We start from the raw sequence: 15,619 nt of genomic DNA on the forward strand, positions 1-15,619 counted from the left end.
ATCCCACACTCTTGGAGGGAAGTGAACTTAAGGGTTTATTTTCCAACTCTCCACTCCATATTTTAACCTCCATCCCCATTAATTCAACTGCACCCCCCTAGTCTCAGGGAGCTCACTATCTCTGGGAGCAGCCCATGGTTTGGAGGGAATTCTGATTGCAGAAATGACCCTCGTCCATGGTGCTGGTATTTGCCTCCCTCGGTCACAGCTCTGCCCTCTGGGGCCACACAGAACCAGGTGACCTCTCACTTGCGAATTTCTAAGCAGATCCAAAGATCCAGTGCTTAGGGCCTCCTCTTTTCTGCCCCCACCCCCAGTCTTCTCTCTCACAGACAACACATCCTGGTTCCGGTAACCCACTTGTGGTCCCTCTTATCTGGGTACACCGGTGGTCCCTGTCTCTCTAGAGCTCGACCGAGGAGACCGAGTACCCCTGAGGACTGTCACTGCCTTCCATCCTGGCCCTCCCTTGGATCCTGTCCTCATAATTAGCGTTCACTTGCCACTAACACATTCTTTTCCTAAGCCCTGTCCCCTCCCGCCCCCCAGAAGCCTGGGGAGCAGAGATCTGGCTCAGTAGAGGAGCTGACTCTACGAAATTCTTCCAGACTGACTTGCCTCTTGCCTCCTGATTCTGCCTTCTGCCTGGACTTGTGAAATGTGTACATTTAATTCCTCAGACATTTACCTGGGACTCCTTTGACATCTGGTGGTGTTTATTGACCTCAGAATAATGTTTCCAAATGTGTAAAATAAAATTACAAAGGATTTTCTTGAACAGGAAAAGATGTGCACAAATTATGATTGAGTGAATAAAATCAGGTTACGAAGAGCTTGTATAATAAAGTTCCATTTATGAAGAGAGAAAGGGTGGAAGGGAAGGGAAGGGAAGGAAAGGGAAGAAGGAGGAAGGAAGGAAAGGGAGGCAAGCTATTGCATACATACGGCTGTCTCTGAATCTGCCTCCCTGTCAGACTATGGCTCTGTGCTTTGCTCTGCCACTGTCATAACAGCTTGGCAAAACCGAGTCCTGAGCTGGTGTCACTGCTCACTGTTTAGCAGCCATGAGAGATAATGCCACACTTAAAGTCCTCACAGCCTCCTCTGTTGGCCCCTACTCTGCTTGTTTCTTTTTCTCCAGGGTGCAGCAGTCAAACCTTCTCCTCCCTGTCTCAGCCTCTGGGCCCACTCCTCCTACTCCCTGGGCTGGCAGGCATCCTGCTACCCCCACCGCCTGCATCCCCATCTCTGCCCCCCAGCTCCTCCACCTGTTCTCAACAGCCCTCAAGTACTTTCCTCCTGCAGAGACACCTTCCTCTCTGGCCTCACCTGTTTCTCTGTTGGCACAAGGTCACTCCTTCAGCCTCTGAGCCTGCTCCTCATTCTCCTAACTCGTACGTGCCAGATTTCTGTCCCCCTTCTCAGGAACACTCCAGTAAGGAGTGCCTGCACGTTCTGCCTCCACACCCTCCTTTCCCCTCGCTCCCAAACTCTGCAATGTGTTTCTGTCACTCTGTGTACCTGCCTGGCCAAGGAATGTCTATCAACAGATGTTTATGAAGCTCCTGTTCTGTATCAAGTGCTGTGCCAGGCAATGGGAAATGAAAGTGACCAAGGCAGTCCCAAACTCACCGTGCTTGTGCCAATGGGCAAATACACAAGTAAATAAAGACCATCACTAGAGTCTGGGCAAGTTCTATGAAGGAAGCAAACAGATGGAAAGGACACAGAGTAACTGGGGAGGTGGGACTGAGGGTCTGTAGTTTAGATAGCGAAGCCTAGGGAGGCCTCTCCAAGAAAGCACACCATCCAAGGAGCAGGGAGGAGGTAGTCCAGGTGGCGGGAAAGGCAAGTTCAAAGGCCCTGAAGCAGGAATAAGCATTTGTGCTTGGCAGGCAAGAAAGAAGTCCATGGGTGTGGACAGAAGTGATAATGAGAGTGTTGCCAGGATTAAGGGAGGTAAAGAATTGATCCTGGGGGCTGGCCAGGTGGCTCAGGTGGTTGGAGCTCCATGCTCCTAACGGCAAAGGCTACCGGTTCAATTCCCACTTGGACCAGTGGGCTCTCAACCACAAGGTTGCCGGTTTGTCTCCTCGACTCCCGCAAGGGATGGTGGGCAGCGCCCCCTGCAACTAACAATGGCAACCAGACTTGGAGCTGAGCTGTGCCCTCCACAACTAAGATTGAAAGGACAACAACTTGACTTGGAAAAAATCCTGGAAGCGCACAGTGTTCCCCAATAAAGTCCTGTTCGCCTTCCCCAATAATAAAAAAAAAATCTTAAAAAAAAAAAAAAGAATTTATCTCCAACCGAAGGGAAAGTCCTTGCAGACTTTAAATGACAAGATCTGATTTGAATCTTAAAAAGTGCCCTCAGGTCCCACTGCTGTGTGGAGAATGAACTGTAGGGGTAAGAAGTGGAGAGGGCAATAAAGTCGTTAGGAGGCAATGCTTACTCGTTTTGGATGTCCAACAGGCATATCACATATAATGCATCTAAAAAGAAACATCTGGATCTGAAAACAAAGCAACAAAACCCCTCCCCCGTCCCTCCCCCAATCTTCCCCATTTCCGTAAACAGCACCACCTTTCACCCAGATATTCAAGCCAAAAACTTAGGGGCCATCCTGGCCTCCTTCCTCTCTCTCATCTGCATCTCAAGTCCAGTCTACTCTCTTTCCTTATCCACTCCTCTCCTTCCCTACTGCCCCCAACCGGGTCCAGGTGCCATCTCTTTCCCACGGTGTTCTGCACCAGCCTTTTCACAGCCCTTCCTCCTCTCTTCTGCCCCCGATGGTCCACTCTCCACTCAGTAGCCAGGGGTACTTTTTAAAAACACAAATCTGTCACTCCCTGTCTAACACATCCGTCAAGGACTCCCTTCGCCTTCCCTTTCATGAGACCTGGGCCCAAGAACCTGGACCAAAAGGAACAGGTGGAGAAGGGGTGTGAGTGGAGGTAAGATCGGAAGGGGCGGAGCCAGGCTCGTAGCACCGCCTTCCCGTTTGCTTTGTGCCCTCCCGGCCTTAGGAACCTTTCTTCCTGGCGCCAGCGGAAGCTTTTCCAGTAGTACCTTCCGGCCTCGACGACCCTCTTCCCGTGTTGCACCTCGGTCTTCCTCCTTCTCTTCCGGTCCCAGGAGTTTGGGAGTTGCGGGCTTGGGTGAGTGCTGGCCGCGCGGCATCCGAATCCATCCACCGCGCGGGGACGGCGGTGGGCGCGAGCCCCGGGGAGGACAGGGAGACTGGCTACCTGGCTGTAGGGAGCGGAGGCCGTGGGGCGGGGGTGGTGCTCGTGGGTTCTCGAGGAGTGGATGAGGGGGAGAACTCGGATTTGGGGTGCGAACGCAGTCTTGCGGCGGGGGTGTTTGGTTTCGGGGCCCATTACCTGAGTTTTCGAGGACTGGCGTCCGGTCGCGCGCAGTGAGACGAGGCGGGTGGAGGCCGCAGATTCAAGGCGTCTGTGCTGCAGCCTCATTCTGGCTTCTGGTCTCACGTTCTGCAGCTCAGGGCGGCAGACGGAGGCCCAGCCCGGCGAGCCCCCCGCCCTGATCTCCACTCTGTTCCTCCAGGTGCAGACATGGCCAAGTCCAAGAACCACACCACGCACAACCAGTGTAAGTTCCTCCGGCCCATCCTCCATCGCACGCCCAAAACTCGGGCAAGGATTAGGCATACTGGGGCAGGGCGAGGAGGCACATTTCCAGTGTGGCCCTAGTGCTTGTTTTCTGATACTTGTTTTTCAGCCTGTATTACCTTTGGGGTTATGGATTTAGAAGTTGGGGTCCTCTGAGATACCCACAGTGCTTTGCGCTCAGTGATAAGGAGTTTCTCAAACCTCAAGAAGACCTGCTCTGGATGTAGTGGTTCCCTTAGGCTTGCCAAGCTGTGGTGTTGGGTGGTCTTGGTCTTATCAGGTGAAACGTCTTTTTTGGTCTTAATTCCTTTTCTTCCCCACAGCCCGAAAATGGCACAGAAACGGCATCAAGAAACCCCGATCACAAAGATACGAATCTCTCAAGGGGGTGAGTGTGTGCGCGGAATCACATACAGGTGTGTCTGTCTGGCTCCAGCTGCTCCACTGGGGCCTGTGGTGTAGCCTTTTCCAGCTTCACCATCTGCCTGTGCGTCAGTATTAACTGCCTGTAGTCTTGCGTGGACTTCATGCTCTGCCAGACCCATAGTAAGCTTTACTTGGCCATTTCCAGCCCAGGATGGAACCCCTGGTCAGGTATAACCTGCCTTCTTAGGGCAGTTTGTCTACATCCATTGCCCAGCCAGAGCACTTCCTGGGAAGGAATGGCCTTGTCTGTGTGTACCAAGTACCCTATGCGTCTTCCGTGCCACATTGACCAGACAGAGGACCTTAATCTGACCCAGTGCTGGGCTTGGGAACAGCTTCCCCTCCAGTGCCAGGGAGTTCTAAGGATTAGCCGAACAGGCTGAGGCTGTAGGGTCTGAGTAGAACTGAGCCCTGTCTTCAGTCTGCTCCTCCCGTGTCTTCCTCCTCGTTTGCTGTGAGTCTGTTGTACCAGGCTGGTTATTAAACTGACACCTTCCTTTAAGGGGGGTGTGGTGGCCCTGAGGAGGTTTCAGGATTCAGCCATAGCCCTACAACCCTGGCAGAGGGCACAGCCTTCTGCACTCACATTTCAGTTCTCCTGGGCTCTGGGCATGTAGCCCTGAGAATGTGCTCTGTGTAGCACTAGCAGGTGCAGTCTTGGCTTCTGGGGTGGTAGTGTTTCTCTGCAGATACTTTGTTTCAGCATTTAAGGTTGACTTGATGCTGTGTAAACCCCCAGTAGGCCTTGGCTGGAGCCTCCCGGTGTCCTACGTACCCCACTAGGGGTGACTTAGGGGTCCCACATGCCACACTCACAGCTGCTTGTACCTGCGTTCCAGGTGGACCCCAAGTTCCTGAGGAACATGCGCTTTGCCAAGAAGCATAACAAGAAGGGCCTGAAGAAGATGCAGGCCAACAACGCCAAGGCCTTGAGTGCACGGGCTGAGGCCATCAAGGCCCTCGGAAAGCCCAAGGAGGTCAAGCCCAAGATCCCAAAGGGCGGCAGCCGCAAGCTCAGTCGACTTGCCTACATTGCCCACCCCAAGCTTGGGAAACATGCTCGAGCCCGCATCGCCAAGGGTCTCCGGCTCTGCCGGCCAAAAGCCAAGGGCAAGGCTCAAACCAAGGCCCCAGCTGGTCCTGCAGCTGCAGCTCCGCCTCCAGCTCAGGCCCCGGCTCCCAAAGGTGCCCAGGCTGCCACGAAGGCTCCAGAGTAGAGGCCTCTGTCTGCCGATGGAGGACGGAGAGACTGGGGGACCCTGGGCTGCTGTCTGCGTGGGGCTAGTGTCCTCCTGTGTTACCAGGACCAATAAAGCTGAGGCAGGATCTGGCAATCAGCTTGTGTCTGTGATCCCAGGGCTGCAGCTGGGGTTCAAGTGGGGTTTGTATCTCCATTTTGTGTGGGAGAAGAGTCCGGCCTTCTCTGGATGGAAGGGTGTGTTTGGGCATTGGGAAGTAGATCCCTGGAGTACAAGAAGGGGACCTAATAAATGAGAAATGGTTGGGGACCTTAGTGAAGCTGGGGCACAGCTTGCTGGACTGAGCAGGCTGGCGAGAAAAGGAACAAATCCCAAACATCCTTGTTAGGCTTTGAAACAGCATAGGAAAGGGAAGGGACGCTGCCGAAGAATTCTGCACTCTGGCCTGAGGTGTTCCAGGCTCTTTCCAGTGTACCTGGCCAGCATCCACTGCTCAGCTTGTGCTGGTCCCCCAAGTGCTAGGAGTCCTGGGTGTGGAGGAGGGACTGTTGATGACGTGACGGCTGCTGGGTCACAGAGATGACACCATTCTATCCTGCAGGGAGGCCTGGCCAGATGAAGGTCTTCCTGGGCAAGTGGGCCCCTGGAAGTCTACCTAGATGTATAGCAAATTGTTGTAGAACTGGGCATGCACCAGGTGATCTGTTTACCGAAACCCGCAACCAGTAAGGGACTGGCAAATAGACTACACAGACCCTCTCCCCTTGAGCAAGGGCTCCTAATAAGCTAGTCTGTCGACATCACCTCTGGTTTAACTCAAGCATTTCCATGTCGGCGTGCCTGATTAGCCCGTTACCATAAAGCTTCTGGAAAAGGTAATTAGGTTTCTGTACCCCCGTTGAAGAGAGTGACCAGAGATCACATTTCAAGAACACGATAATACATGAATGGGCAAAAGAACCCAATACTGAATGGAGGGTCCATCTCCCCCATAACCCACAAGCATCTGGGCTGGTGGGACAGAAGAAGGGTGTCTGAGCCACAGATAAAATGACTAACTGGAAAACCTAGTTTGGCCCGGTGGACAGAGGTGCTTTCCGGTGTCAATACATTTAAATGGCCGACCTGTGGGGCCTATTGCTCCACATGCCAGATGAGGAACTCGGACTGAGGCACCCAGTACAGTAAAGGTGTGGAAAATGGTACAGCAATAATTCCGACACTTGCCATGGCCCAACAGGCCATGATAAAGAGGGTGCCAAACCCTACTGTCCCTGGAACTAGAACTACTTAGTGGAATCTGCAATGGGACATTCTGCCTGGTTGCAGCAGTTAACTTCATGCCCCTGGATAAGGCTCAGTCTCCAGTGGGACCTCACCCTAGTGCAGTCAGGACCCATGGATGTGCTATATGTGGACCGGTCCCTGCACCATTGAAAAGAGGGGTCATGGTCTGGCATATTCTGCCACCTAGTCACCTCACGACAGAAAGCATCCCCTCTCCTGGCCAACTCGTATGCTTTCCATGGCCTGGCCACATTCTCAAAGGCACAGCTACGTTCACATCCAAAAATCAGGTGACGAGTATCATTAAATTGGGAGAAGACCTCCCAATTTAAGTCCCAACTGTGTTTTTACCTTTCTGACCTCGGATTTCTGCTGTACCTGTGGCATCAGTTACAGGGAGGCACCTGTGCCATCCTCCAAACTGAAATGTGTCTCTTACATCAGGTGAATCTGCTAATAGCTCTTTGTTAACTCATGAAATCTCAAGTAAAAGCCCTGCGGGATCCAAGCCTATGTGACCCATTAGCACACTGGTTTGGGTCCTGGGGGGCATGGTGGAAAAAATTGTTACATGCATGGGTTGCTTAAACTGCCTTTTTTCTTGCATGTGTCTATATTGCTGTGGGCTGTCTCTCCAATGTGGCCCATTGGTGACCAGATGAGCTGCCTTCCTGCTACTGAAGCCTCTGGCTGACCGCTCAGGCACCTTGAGGGAGAGGCAGGCGCGTGAGACTAAGAGCTGGTCATAGGGGTGGGGTGTGGGGAGACAGTCCCATGACATGACCGCTGCCAGACTTGTAAACTAGACCCGGGCCCTAACAGAGGTTGCTGCAACGTCTCCCCTCCGCCCCAGTGTCCTGCCTCTTATCTGGAACAGGCCACGCCCCAGAACCCCGATCCATCCTGCGCTGTTCTGTATAATTCTTGAACACCTGCCATGCTGCATGGAGGATATCCGTGTCATTTTGCTGCCACTCAAGGTGCACCTCATACGTAAGTTCCCTCAATCAGCTCTATTAATTGGCAGACTGGAGTGGCTGGCCTGTCTTCAGTCTTTCCCCGCTCTCTACTTACAGAGGTAGCTTTTCTGTCTTGGGGCTTTTTCCTGGGTCTGTGTGTCATCACACTGGGAGGCAGGGCAGTGGTGGCACTGCCTTACGACTGAGCCACACTCGGCTGTGTCCCCCGAGTCAACTGCTTCACCTGCAGTCAGTCCTCTGAACAGCCAGTGAAGGGAATAATAGTACAGAGGTGACTGGCTCCTATAGAAAGCACACTGCTTCTGGTCACACTTCATCCTCAAACCAGCCTTTGAGTATGGTGGTCATGTACTCTCCTCCAACCTTGGGTACTTGGGAGGCTTAAAAATGGTTGCTATTAATTGTGCTGGGGCAACCAGTGCAACCCATGGCATATGGTCTCCCTATCTCTGAGTCGGTATTACTGTTATCTTTGTTTCACAAGTAGGGTAGTTTGTTCAAGATCACGGAGCTCGGAAGGGACGGAGGTAGCATGGAACCCAGGCAGTCCGTGCAGGGCCCCAGGAAGTTTGCCCAACCAGGGCTAGGCAGTGAGCTCTTGACTGTCATCCTGGCATGCTCTGTGGGTGGCCCACTGCCCCCACCAGCTGGTGTCAGATAGAAGGTGCCGTCTTGAAAGGGACCAGGAGCAGGTTTTTTGTCCTCAAGATGGCTTGGCCCAGCCTGAGATCACCAGGTCAGATGGCTTCTAAAGTGTGCCCTGTCCTCTAGTCCCTAGGATGGGGTGGGAAGATGCTCCTTTCCCAAGTCACCTTGTTCCAGTCTGAAAGGGGAAGCCAGACCCCAATCTCAGGAGACCCCAGGTCAGGGGTTTCAACTAGGCTGCCTTAGGTCACAGCTTGCTGCTGCCCTCAGCCTCCAGCTTCCACATGGAGCCTCCCTCGTGTGTAGGAAGCACTTCCCCAGTTCTTGAGTCTTAAATCTTGACTCCATTACCTCTAAGCTGTGTGGTCTTGGGTGAGCAATTCTAGCAGAACTTCTAAAGTGGGGCACAGTGACACCTACATCAAAGGGCTGCCGTGTGGGCTCAAGCAAGGTGAATGAAGCTGGCGAAGTCCTGGCTCCTTGTCAAACTCCATGAGCAGGGGCCATTATTCCTATTCGGACTAAGCCTGCAGGCCACAGAACCAGGCTCTGGGCTTCCCTTCTGGCCACGAGGAGCTTCAAAAGCCAGTCCTCCTCATCACCTGTGCTCTGTGCTCAGGAAGGGAAGAACAGGACTAGAACAGATCACCCAGAGGAGCAGGCTCAGCTCTCTGGGTCACAGCTGACTCAGCACTGCCAGGGGCCCTAGCAAGACTGACAGACTGAAGCCCAACTTGTGGGCCCCTCTGTACACACTGACCCATGATCCTTGCCCAGGGTGCTGGGGACCCTAAGATGAACTGCCCAAGTCGACCAGGGCTCCCTCCCCTCTGTGACCAGAGCAGAGGCCACACCCCCTTCCTGTCTGCCGCAGGGTTTGACAAATGCTAGCAATCATACCTTGCCAGCTGTCCCTCTGCCTGCCCCACATCTGGCAGGGGGCCTGCTGGCCTCCAGGTCTGGTCCTGTCTCTGGATCCTGAGTGTGCTCCCAGAAAGCCTGGGATCTTTGTCTCGGTGTCCCCTTCAATGCGAATGGTGTACCTGACATCAAAGTCACATATAGATATGGTGGCCACTGAGAACAGGAACTATGGCCCCTCGTTGCTGGACACACACGTGGCTAGGTGGTTGGTACAGGACGGGTGTGCTGTGGGGAAGGACACAGCAGCATGGAGTGGTGGCGAAGTGCCCAGAGCCAGGCTCAGTGTCCTCATCTGTGAAATGGGATGGTAACAGCATGTCCCCAGAGAAATGGGAATCCATGTGCCATGAAGTCCCCTGTCCACACAGACTTTTATTGTTAGGCGGGGGGAGGAGGGGTCCTTGGCACTGGTCATGGTGGAAGTTCTGGGGTAGAGGCTGGGAGCATGTGGCTCAGCTGTCACTGGGTAGGGCGGGCACGCTGGCCAGGGCAGGCAGCAGCTGTGTGTATATGTCGACCCCACGAAGGAACACAGCCTCATGCAGCCGCTCATCATGGTCGTGCAGCAGCACTGGTGTTCGGTTCATGGGGGAGAAGCCCAGAGCCGGGACCCCCACCTGCAGGGGACAAGGAGGAGCTGTTAGGGGAGCAGCCAGCGGCCAGGACCACCCCACTGCCCACCCTACTGCACGCAGCTCACCGCGCGGAGATAGCGGCTGTCAGTGGCAGCGGGGAAGATCTCAGGCTCCAGAGTGAGGTTCCTGCAGAGGGAAGAACCTGGTAAATGGGGGGACAGAGAGGAGAGGGCAAGGGAAGGTGCAAAGGAAGGCGGAAAGAAGGTAAAGAGAGCCGGAAGGGGGAGAGGAGGGCAGGATACGGTGCTCACATGTCCTTGCAGACCCCGCTAAATGCTGCCCACCAGGGGTCTGAGTCATCAATAGATGTCAGTCGGGGCTTTGTCCACTTCTGCGGGGAGGGGAAGGATGGCAGGATCAGGATAGGACCTAAGCATCTTGCCCTGGCACAGGGCACACCCCCACCCCCACCCACCTACCCAGATAGCCAGCTGGCCAGTCCAGCCCCAGGCCCTCTGCCAGTTCCTCAAAGGCCACAGGTCTGGGACTTTCCCTTGCCCTCCATTTACTTACTTCCTGTCCATCCTTCAGATCCTAGCCAACTGCCCCTTCCCCAAGATGGCTCTTCCAGACCTCACGCTGGTCCAATTACAGGTCTCCGAGTATGAGGTCCCACCCCTTCTGGACCATATGTGTGCATACTTACATAGAAGTAATATGACATAAATATTTGATTCCTGTCTATTCCCTCCTTCATACTGGAAGGATTAAGAGGGCAGGAACCGTGTCTAAGTTTCCTGCCTGCACTATTTCCCAGCAGCCAACAGTGCCCTCCACAATAACGTATCTCAGAGCTAAAGCAATGCCCAGATGCGTGCAGGCACACCAGGCACACACTCCTCCAGTGACACACACTCTGCCAGCCCAGTCTCCCCAGCTCCCACAGCTCCCTCATCACAGGTCCCAGTCGGTACCTGAGCAAACTCGAAGGTGACCCCCTCGCCAGCTGCCTGGCACCAGCTCCACAGCTGTTCCTCAAAAGCCTATGAGAGGGGACATGAGCTGATCTGTCAGGCTCTCCCTGAGCCTCTAGGACAGGATTGAGACCCGGGCTCCCTCCTCCAAACCCAGGTGGAGATGGCACCTTCAGGTCCACATCCGGTGCCACGCGGAAGTCAAAGCTGGCGCTCATACTGGCAGGTACCACGTTATAGGCCACGCCGCCCTCTAGCTTAGTCAGGTTCACGGAGGTCACAGCCCCCTGTTTCAAGTGGGGGTTTGACTGCAGCCTGCAGTGGGGGCCGTGGGCAGGGGCAGCAAGAGGGAACCACAGATAAAAGAGGCTCGGCTTCCCTCCTCTGATACCCTCCTGCACCCACCCCTTTCCCAGGCTGCCTCACCTCTGCCTCTCCTTCTCCCGGAAAGCCAGGATCGAGCTCACAACCTTGTGCTAGGAGAGTGTAAGGTTAGGTGTGAGAATGGCCCCAGGATAGAGCCTTGGGAATTCCCAACTGCCACCCACCAGTCCAGTGTGCCACCCACCAGCTTCTCTGCGGCTGTGTCCTCGATGAATCGTGAGCCGTGGCCAGGCTGCCCAGTGCTTGTGACCCGAACCCCTGGGAGATGCAAGGGGAAGGGGTGCCGTCAGCATGGGAAGGGCTGGGAAATCACTCAGCCCTGGGGTGGGCCCGTGTTTGCCCCTCATTTCAAGCTCTCCTGGCAGGGAGAAGGTACAGTGTAGGGCTGACATCTGCCCCAAATGAGGGCCTGCCCTCAGAAGCTCAGGAAGGAGAAGCCCAGGAAGGAAGGGGCTGGGAGGCAGAGGCCCAGGGTTCCAGGCCTACTTGGGCCCCTGCCTTTTCTGGCCCCCACTTGCACAGTGCCCCCCTCCCTCCAAGCCCATACTCACACCAGGGGCTCCGCTCACTGTAAAAGACAGTGAAGGCGTCAGTGGGGTTGGCCAGGCCTAAGAAGGGAGGAAAGGGGGTTCAGAGGGTGGAGTGGCCCTGCCACTACTAGCAACCTGCCCTGCTGGCCATTCAGTGGCCTGCCCCCCTGCTCACCCTCATCCAGGGCGAAGCCAGCCCTCAGGGCCTGGAACTCAGGCCTCTGTACAAACAGCTCCATGCCTTGGTGACCCCCAATCTCCTCATCTGTAGAAGCATCAGGGATGTGAGATGAGGGAGCCATTCCCCAACACACCCGCCCCCTCCCTGAAGGGGCCCCTCCCTGAGCCACTCCTACCTGGCACAAAGGTCATGTGGATGGTTCTGGGGAAATGGCGGCCTTCAGCCTTTAGCCTCCTCACAGCCTCCAGGTACCTGAAGGGCAGTGAGAGGGTGTAAGCCAGGTGCTGAGGGAGCCACTGGATGCTCAGGTGGGCAGGCTGGAGCCGTAGGCCCTGGGCCCTGCTCTGTGACAGCCTGGCAGGGGACTCAGGAAAGTCCCTGTCCCTCAACCTCCCCATCCATGCAATGGTCACAGCGGTAATGCCTGCACGATGTAAGGGGGACATCTTGAGGGCCCTCGGCCTTGAGGTTCTCCAATCACAGTGGTTCATAGTGGTCCTGGCCCATTGGGTGGTTCCAATGGGCCAGAACTGTGGGGGACTGGGAATGGAGGACACTCACTGGATGCTGACACACTTCATGTCCTGGGCGCCCCTGGCATAGATGTAGCCCTCAGCATCCTTGAAGGCCTCAAAGGGGTCATGACTCCAGTGTTCCTGGGGGCAAGAGGAACCCTCAGTCATTAATCCACTGTGCTCAACAGTGGCCCTTCCCCAGGAGCCCACCGTAGGGTGGGGGTGACAGAGGGGGTGGTGAGGGGTCAGAAGAGGGCTGAGGAGGACAGCAGATTGCCATCCCTCATCTCTGCCTCCCCCCCACCCTGGGCCTGAAAATGTTGCTGAACAAAGGCTGCTTGAGTGGAGTGATGCTGCATGAGGTCGAGAGTCAGTGCCAGGACCGGCCTTGGAAGGCTCCCTGGGGTCGGTCAGGTTCTGCCTCATCTTTGTCCCTTGCATCACCCCCCTCCACACACACATACACACACACACACACACCTTGAAGACAGGTACCACATCCGTGTGGGAGTTGAGCACAAGGGAGGAGAGTTTGGGGTTGGTGCCTGGCCAGGTCAGCACAGTCACCACAAGGCCAGGTGCCACCTAGAGAGGGCCAGGAGGCGGGGTCAGTGCAGTGTGAGGATGTGCCCCAGGCCCCCCTCCCCGCCCCTCCCCACGCAGGGCCCCAGGCTCACCTCCACTTTCTGACAGCCCAGGCCCAGCTGGCGGGCTCTCTCCTCTAGGAAGGCCACGGCAGCCCCTGGGGACACAGAGTCTTGAGGCTGCTTCTGCCTACCCAGGCCTCCCCCTGGCCCAGGAAGAGCTTGGGGGCACATCCAGAGAGGAGAGCAGACCCAGAAATGGGCTGCTGCCTCCTCAACACAATTCCACATTCCTCAGAGACACCTGCATTTCTGTCCCCAAGGAAGAAGATATTTTTGGCCAGTGACCCTTTGTGGAAGGCCAAGTGGGAAGTTCAGGGTTAGAAGCTGGTGTTATTGTTATCTTCCTTAAAGGTGGGGAAACTATGGTACAGAGACATGAGAGTCACCCAACATCTCCCAGCTGGAAAATCACAGCAGGAATTTGGACCCATGTATACAATTCCCAGCCACCAAGTTTTACTCTTTAAGGGCTAGGGCCTTTGTTCAGCCCCCTAGGCTTCTGGAGGCCTCTTCTTCCACGTGGCTGCCCCAGTCTTCCCCACTCAAGCCCTGGGCAGTATGGTGAAGCTGTACCTCTACTAGCCACCAGGAATAACTTTTAGAGCGCAGCCTCTACAGAACAGATTCCTACACAGTCTGGAGGGACTGCAGAGCAGTGTGTTGACTTAGGGGATGTTTAGAGGAGTTGAGGCGCCATTTGGGGCATTAGAGTGGGGCTCAGATGGGTGACAGGTGTTGGAGCCTGGTTTAAAGCATTGTCCCCACCCCACAGGCCCTGGAATCGCCGCGTTCTCACCGTAATCGGGCTTGGGATGGACGGTCCGGATGCGCAGGTACTGACGGAATAGTGTCACGGATGGGTGCTCACCCTCGTGACCCTGGCTGGCCATGGCGCTGCGCGTGGTTAGCTGGGGGGCAGAGAGAGTGGCTACCTACCCCTCCCAGCCGCTGGAGCCCAGGGGACTCCATTTGTACACAGCCCCTCCCCAGAAGGACACCTTGTTTCGTTCGAGCCCCCATTCTGTTTTCAGGCGCTGTGCTGGCCACTTTCGACACATTTCCTTATTCAACCCCAAAGGCCCCCACGAAGTTCGTGCCTCTGAATGCCCACTACACAGAGGAGAAAGCTGAGGCTCAGAGTTTTGGGGACAGCTAGAGAGTAGCTGAACTAGGTTTGAAAGCAGACATTGACTCCCCCGCCCTCCTCAAAAAAATTTCTCCCCAGTTGTTCAAATTTCTTGCCATGGAGCTCCAGACCCCCCAGACCCCTCTCCAGGGCCCCACACCTCGCTCTCTGCAGGTCTTGGGCTGGCGATCCCCTGTCAGCGGCCAGCTGGGACCGTGGCCGGGACTCAGGGTCCTGCGAGGTCGAAACTCACAACCAGTCCCCGCCCAGCACGTGGCTGGACCGGGATCGGGGGCGGGACCGAAGACTGCGAGTGTGGGCGTCTCCGCCAGCCGTGGTTCCAGCCTCCGCCTGGTAATCCGAGGCACGGATTCCAGATCCCGGGGGCCGCTGCTTCAGCCGCCAGCTCCTCCCAGCGTCGGAAAGCGAGCTCCTGGCTGGCCCCGCCCCCACAGGCCCCGTCCCGCCCAACAGGACACGCCCCCCAAGGCCCCGGGCGGTGAGTTCCGGATGGCCCCGCCCCCAGAGGTCTCCACCTCCTGCAGCCTCCGGATTGGGCCCTCGCTCTCAGATTACAGCGCGCAAAGTCCTGCGGGAGCTTGCCCCTGCTGCTCCCCCTACCCCTCCCGCGAGGGGCCTACTTCTCCCCTTTTCGTGTCTTAGCTCCTAGGGAGGGCTTCCCTGACTTCCTCGGTCCCCTGTGTGGAGAGGTTATTGGTTAATATCTGCCTCGCACTCTGTAAGATCCAGGAGGCAGGTTCATGTACCCGCAGGATTCCGCCCCTGCCAGAGCACAGAGCAGATTCCCGGACACCGTGCCAAGAATGAAGGATAAATGGACGGACAGATGCATGTGTGACTGCGGCGTGATCGTGTGAACGAGCTGCTGTGTGGGCAAATCTAACAGTGTGTGTGGTGGTTGGGTGTGACAGCATCAGTGTGACAGGATGTCACAGTGAGAGGATGTAATCATGATGCTGTATTGACAGTGTAAGAGGTGGGGAAACTACACAAAAGCGTACAGGTAGCACACTCTTGACAGACCCTGTGCCAGGCTCCCTGGGTCTTCTGCAGCCACCGGAGAGGGTAGGTAAAGACACAGGTATCCCCCTGGCCACCCACACACTGCACACAGTTATAGCTGCTCACTTGTGTGCTGGGCTGCCCTTTGCACTCTCAGCCAGTTTTGCCCTCTGCTCCAGGAACTGAGTTAGCTTGGGAATGCAGGGTTGAAGACTTTAACCTCAGGGCCCAGAGGAGGTGGGCTGGGAGGGGAAGGGAGGGATCCACCCCAACCCTCCTGGGGTTTAAATCTGGGCTGCTGATCCACACATACCCAGGAGCAAGCAGGATTGTGGTTCACCAGCAGTACCATGTTAATTGTTAAACCACATGCCCCACCCCCACCTCTATACACCCTGCTCCCTTTGGCCTGTATTCCTGACTCTCTCAGCTCCGCTGCCAGGCCCTGGATTTCCCACCAATCGCAGTGGTCATGCAGCAGTAGTAATACTACCCCCCACCCTACAGGAGCACTGTGTGGCCAAGAGCTTCACTTACCCAGACTCATCCAATCCTAAAGCCACCTCC

The 15,619-nt window shown here is 55.7% G+C and overlaps 2 protein-coding genes across 3 annotated transcripts; one reads left to right on the forward strand and one right to left on the reverse strand.

The window, feature by feature from the left end:
* Positions 1 to 3,051: 3,051 nt before the first annotated feature.
* RPL29 (ribosomal protein L29) lies at positions 3,052 to 5,399 on the forward strand. 2 transcript variants are annotated; one of them, XM_033131528.1, is made up of 4 exons: positions 3,052 to 3,162; positions 3,572 to 3,616; positions 3,960 to 4,024; positions 4,902 to 5,399. In XM_033131528.1, exons 2-4 carry the CDS (start codon positions 3,580 to 3,582, stop codon positions 5,277 to 5,279), a joined length of 480 nt encoding a protein of 159 aa, XP_032987419.1. In that variant the 5' UTR covers positions 3,052 to 3,162; positions 3,572 to 3,579; the 3' UTR covers positions 5,280 to 5,399. The 2 variants fall into 2 exon arrangements, with proteins under 2 accessions (XP_032987419.1, XP_032987420.1); XM_033131529.1 differs by having other exon boundaries at positions 3,104 to 3,162; positions 3,505 to 3,616.
* Positions 5,400 to 9,452: 4,053 nt separating this feature from the next.
* ACY1 (aminoacylase 1) lies at positions 9,453 to 14,453 on the reverse strand. Its single transcript, XM_033131509.1, has 15 exons — positions 14,190 to 14,453; positions 13,700 to 13,811; positions 12,934 to 12,998; positions 12,737 to 12,841; positions 12,303 to 12,397; positions 11,917 to 11,993; positions 11,736 to 11,825; positions 11,582 to 11,638; positions 11,215 to 11,288; positions 11,073 to 11,122; positions 10,817 to 10,961; positions 10,647 to 10,715; positions 9,984 to 10,063; positions 9,798 to 9,858; positions 9,453 to 9,714 (listed from the first exon to the last, which is right to left on the reverse strand). Exons 2-15 carry the CDS (start codon positions 13,791 to 13,793, stop codon positions 9,550 to 9,552), a joined length of 1,227 nt encoding a protein of 408 aa, XP_032987400.1. The 5' UTR covers positions 13,794 to 13,811; positions 14,190 to 14,453; the 3' UTR covers positions 9,453 to 9,549.
* Between the last annotated feature and the right edge of the window lie 1,166 nt (positions 14,454 to 15,619).

Source organism: Rhinolophus ferrumequinum, chromosome 17 (assembly GCF_004115265.2).
Source record: "Rhinolophus ferrumequinum isolate MPI-CBG mRhiFer1 chromosome 17, mRhiFer1_v1.p, whole genome shotgun sequence".
NCBI classification, from domain to species: Eukaryota; Metazoa; Chordata; class Mammalia; order Chiroptera; family Rhinolophidae; genus Rhinolophus; species Rhinolophus ferrumequinum.

Coding starts and splice junctions, on each gene's coding strand:
- RPL29 (XM_033131528.1), top strand. CDS start 3,580: ATGGCCAAGTCCAAGAACCACACCACGCACAACCAGT. Junction 3,617..3,959: donor CCACACCACGCACAACCAGT/GTAAGTTCCTCC, acceptor TCTTCCCCACAG/CCCGAAAATGGCACAGAAAC. Junction 4,025..4,901: donor GATACGAATCTCTCAAGGGG/GTGAGTGTGTGC, acceptor CCTGCGTTCCAG/GTGGACCCCAAGTTCCTGAG.
- ACY1 (XM_033131509.1), bottom strand. CDS start 13,793: ATGGCCAGCCAGGGTCACGAGGGTGAGCACCCATCCGTGACACTATTC. Junction 11,994..12,302: donor ATGAAGTGTGTCAGCATCCA/GTGAGTGTCCTC, acceptor ACTGCCCTTCAG/GTACCTGGAGGCTGTGAGGA. Junction 10,962..11,072: donor CGGGAGAAGGAGAGGCAGAG/GTGAGGCAGCCT, acceptor CCCCCACTGCAG/GCTGCAGTCAAACCCCCACT.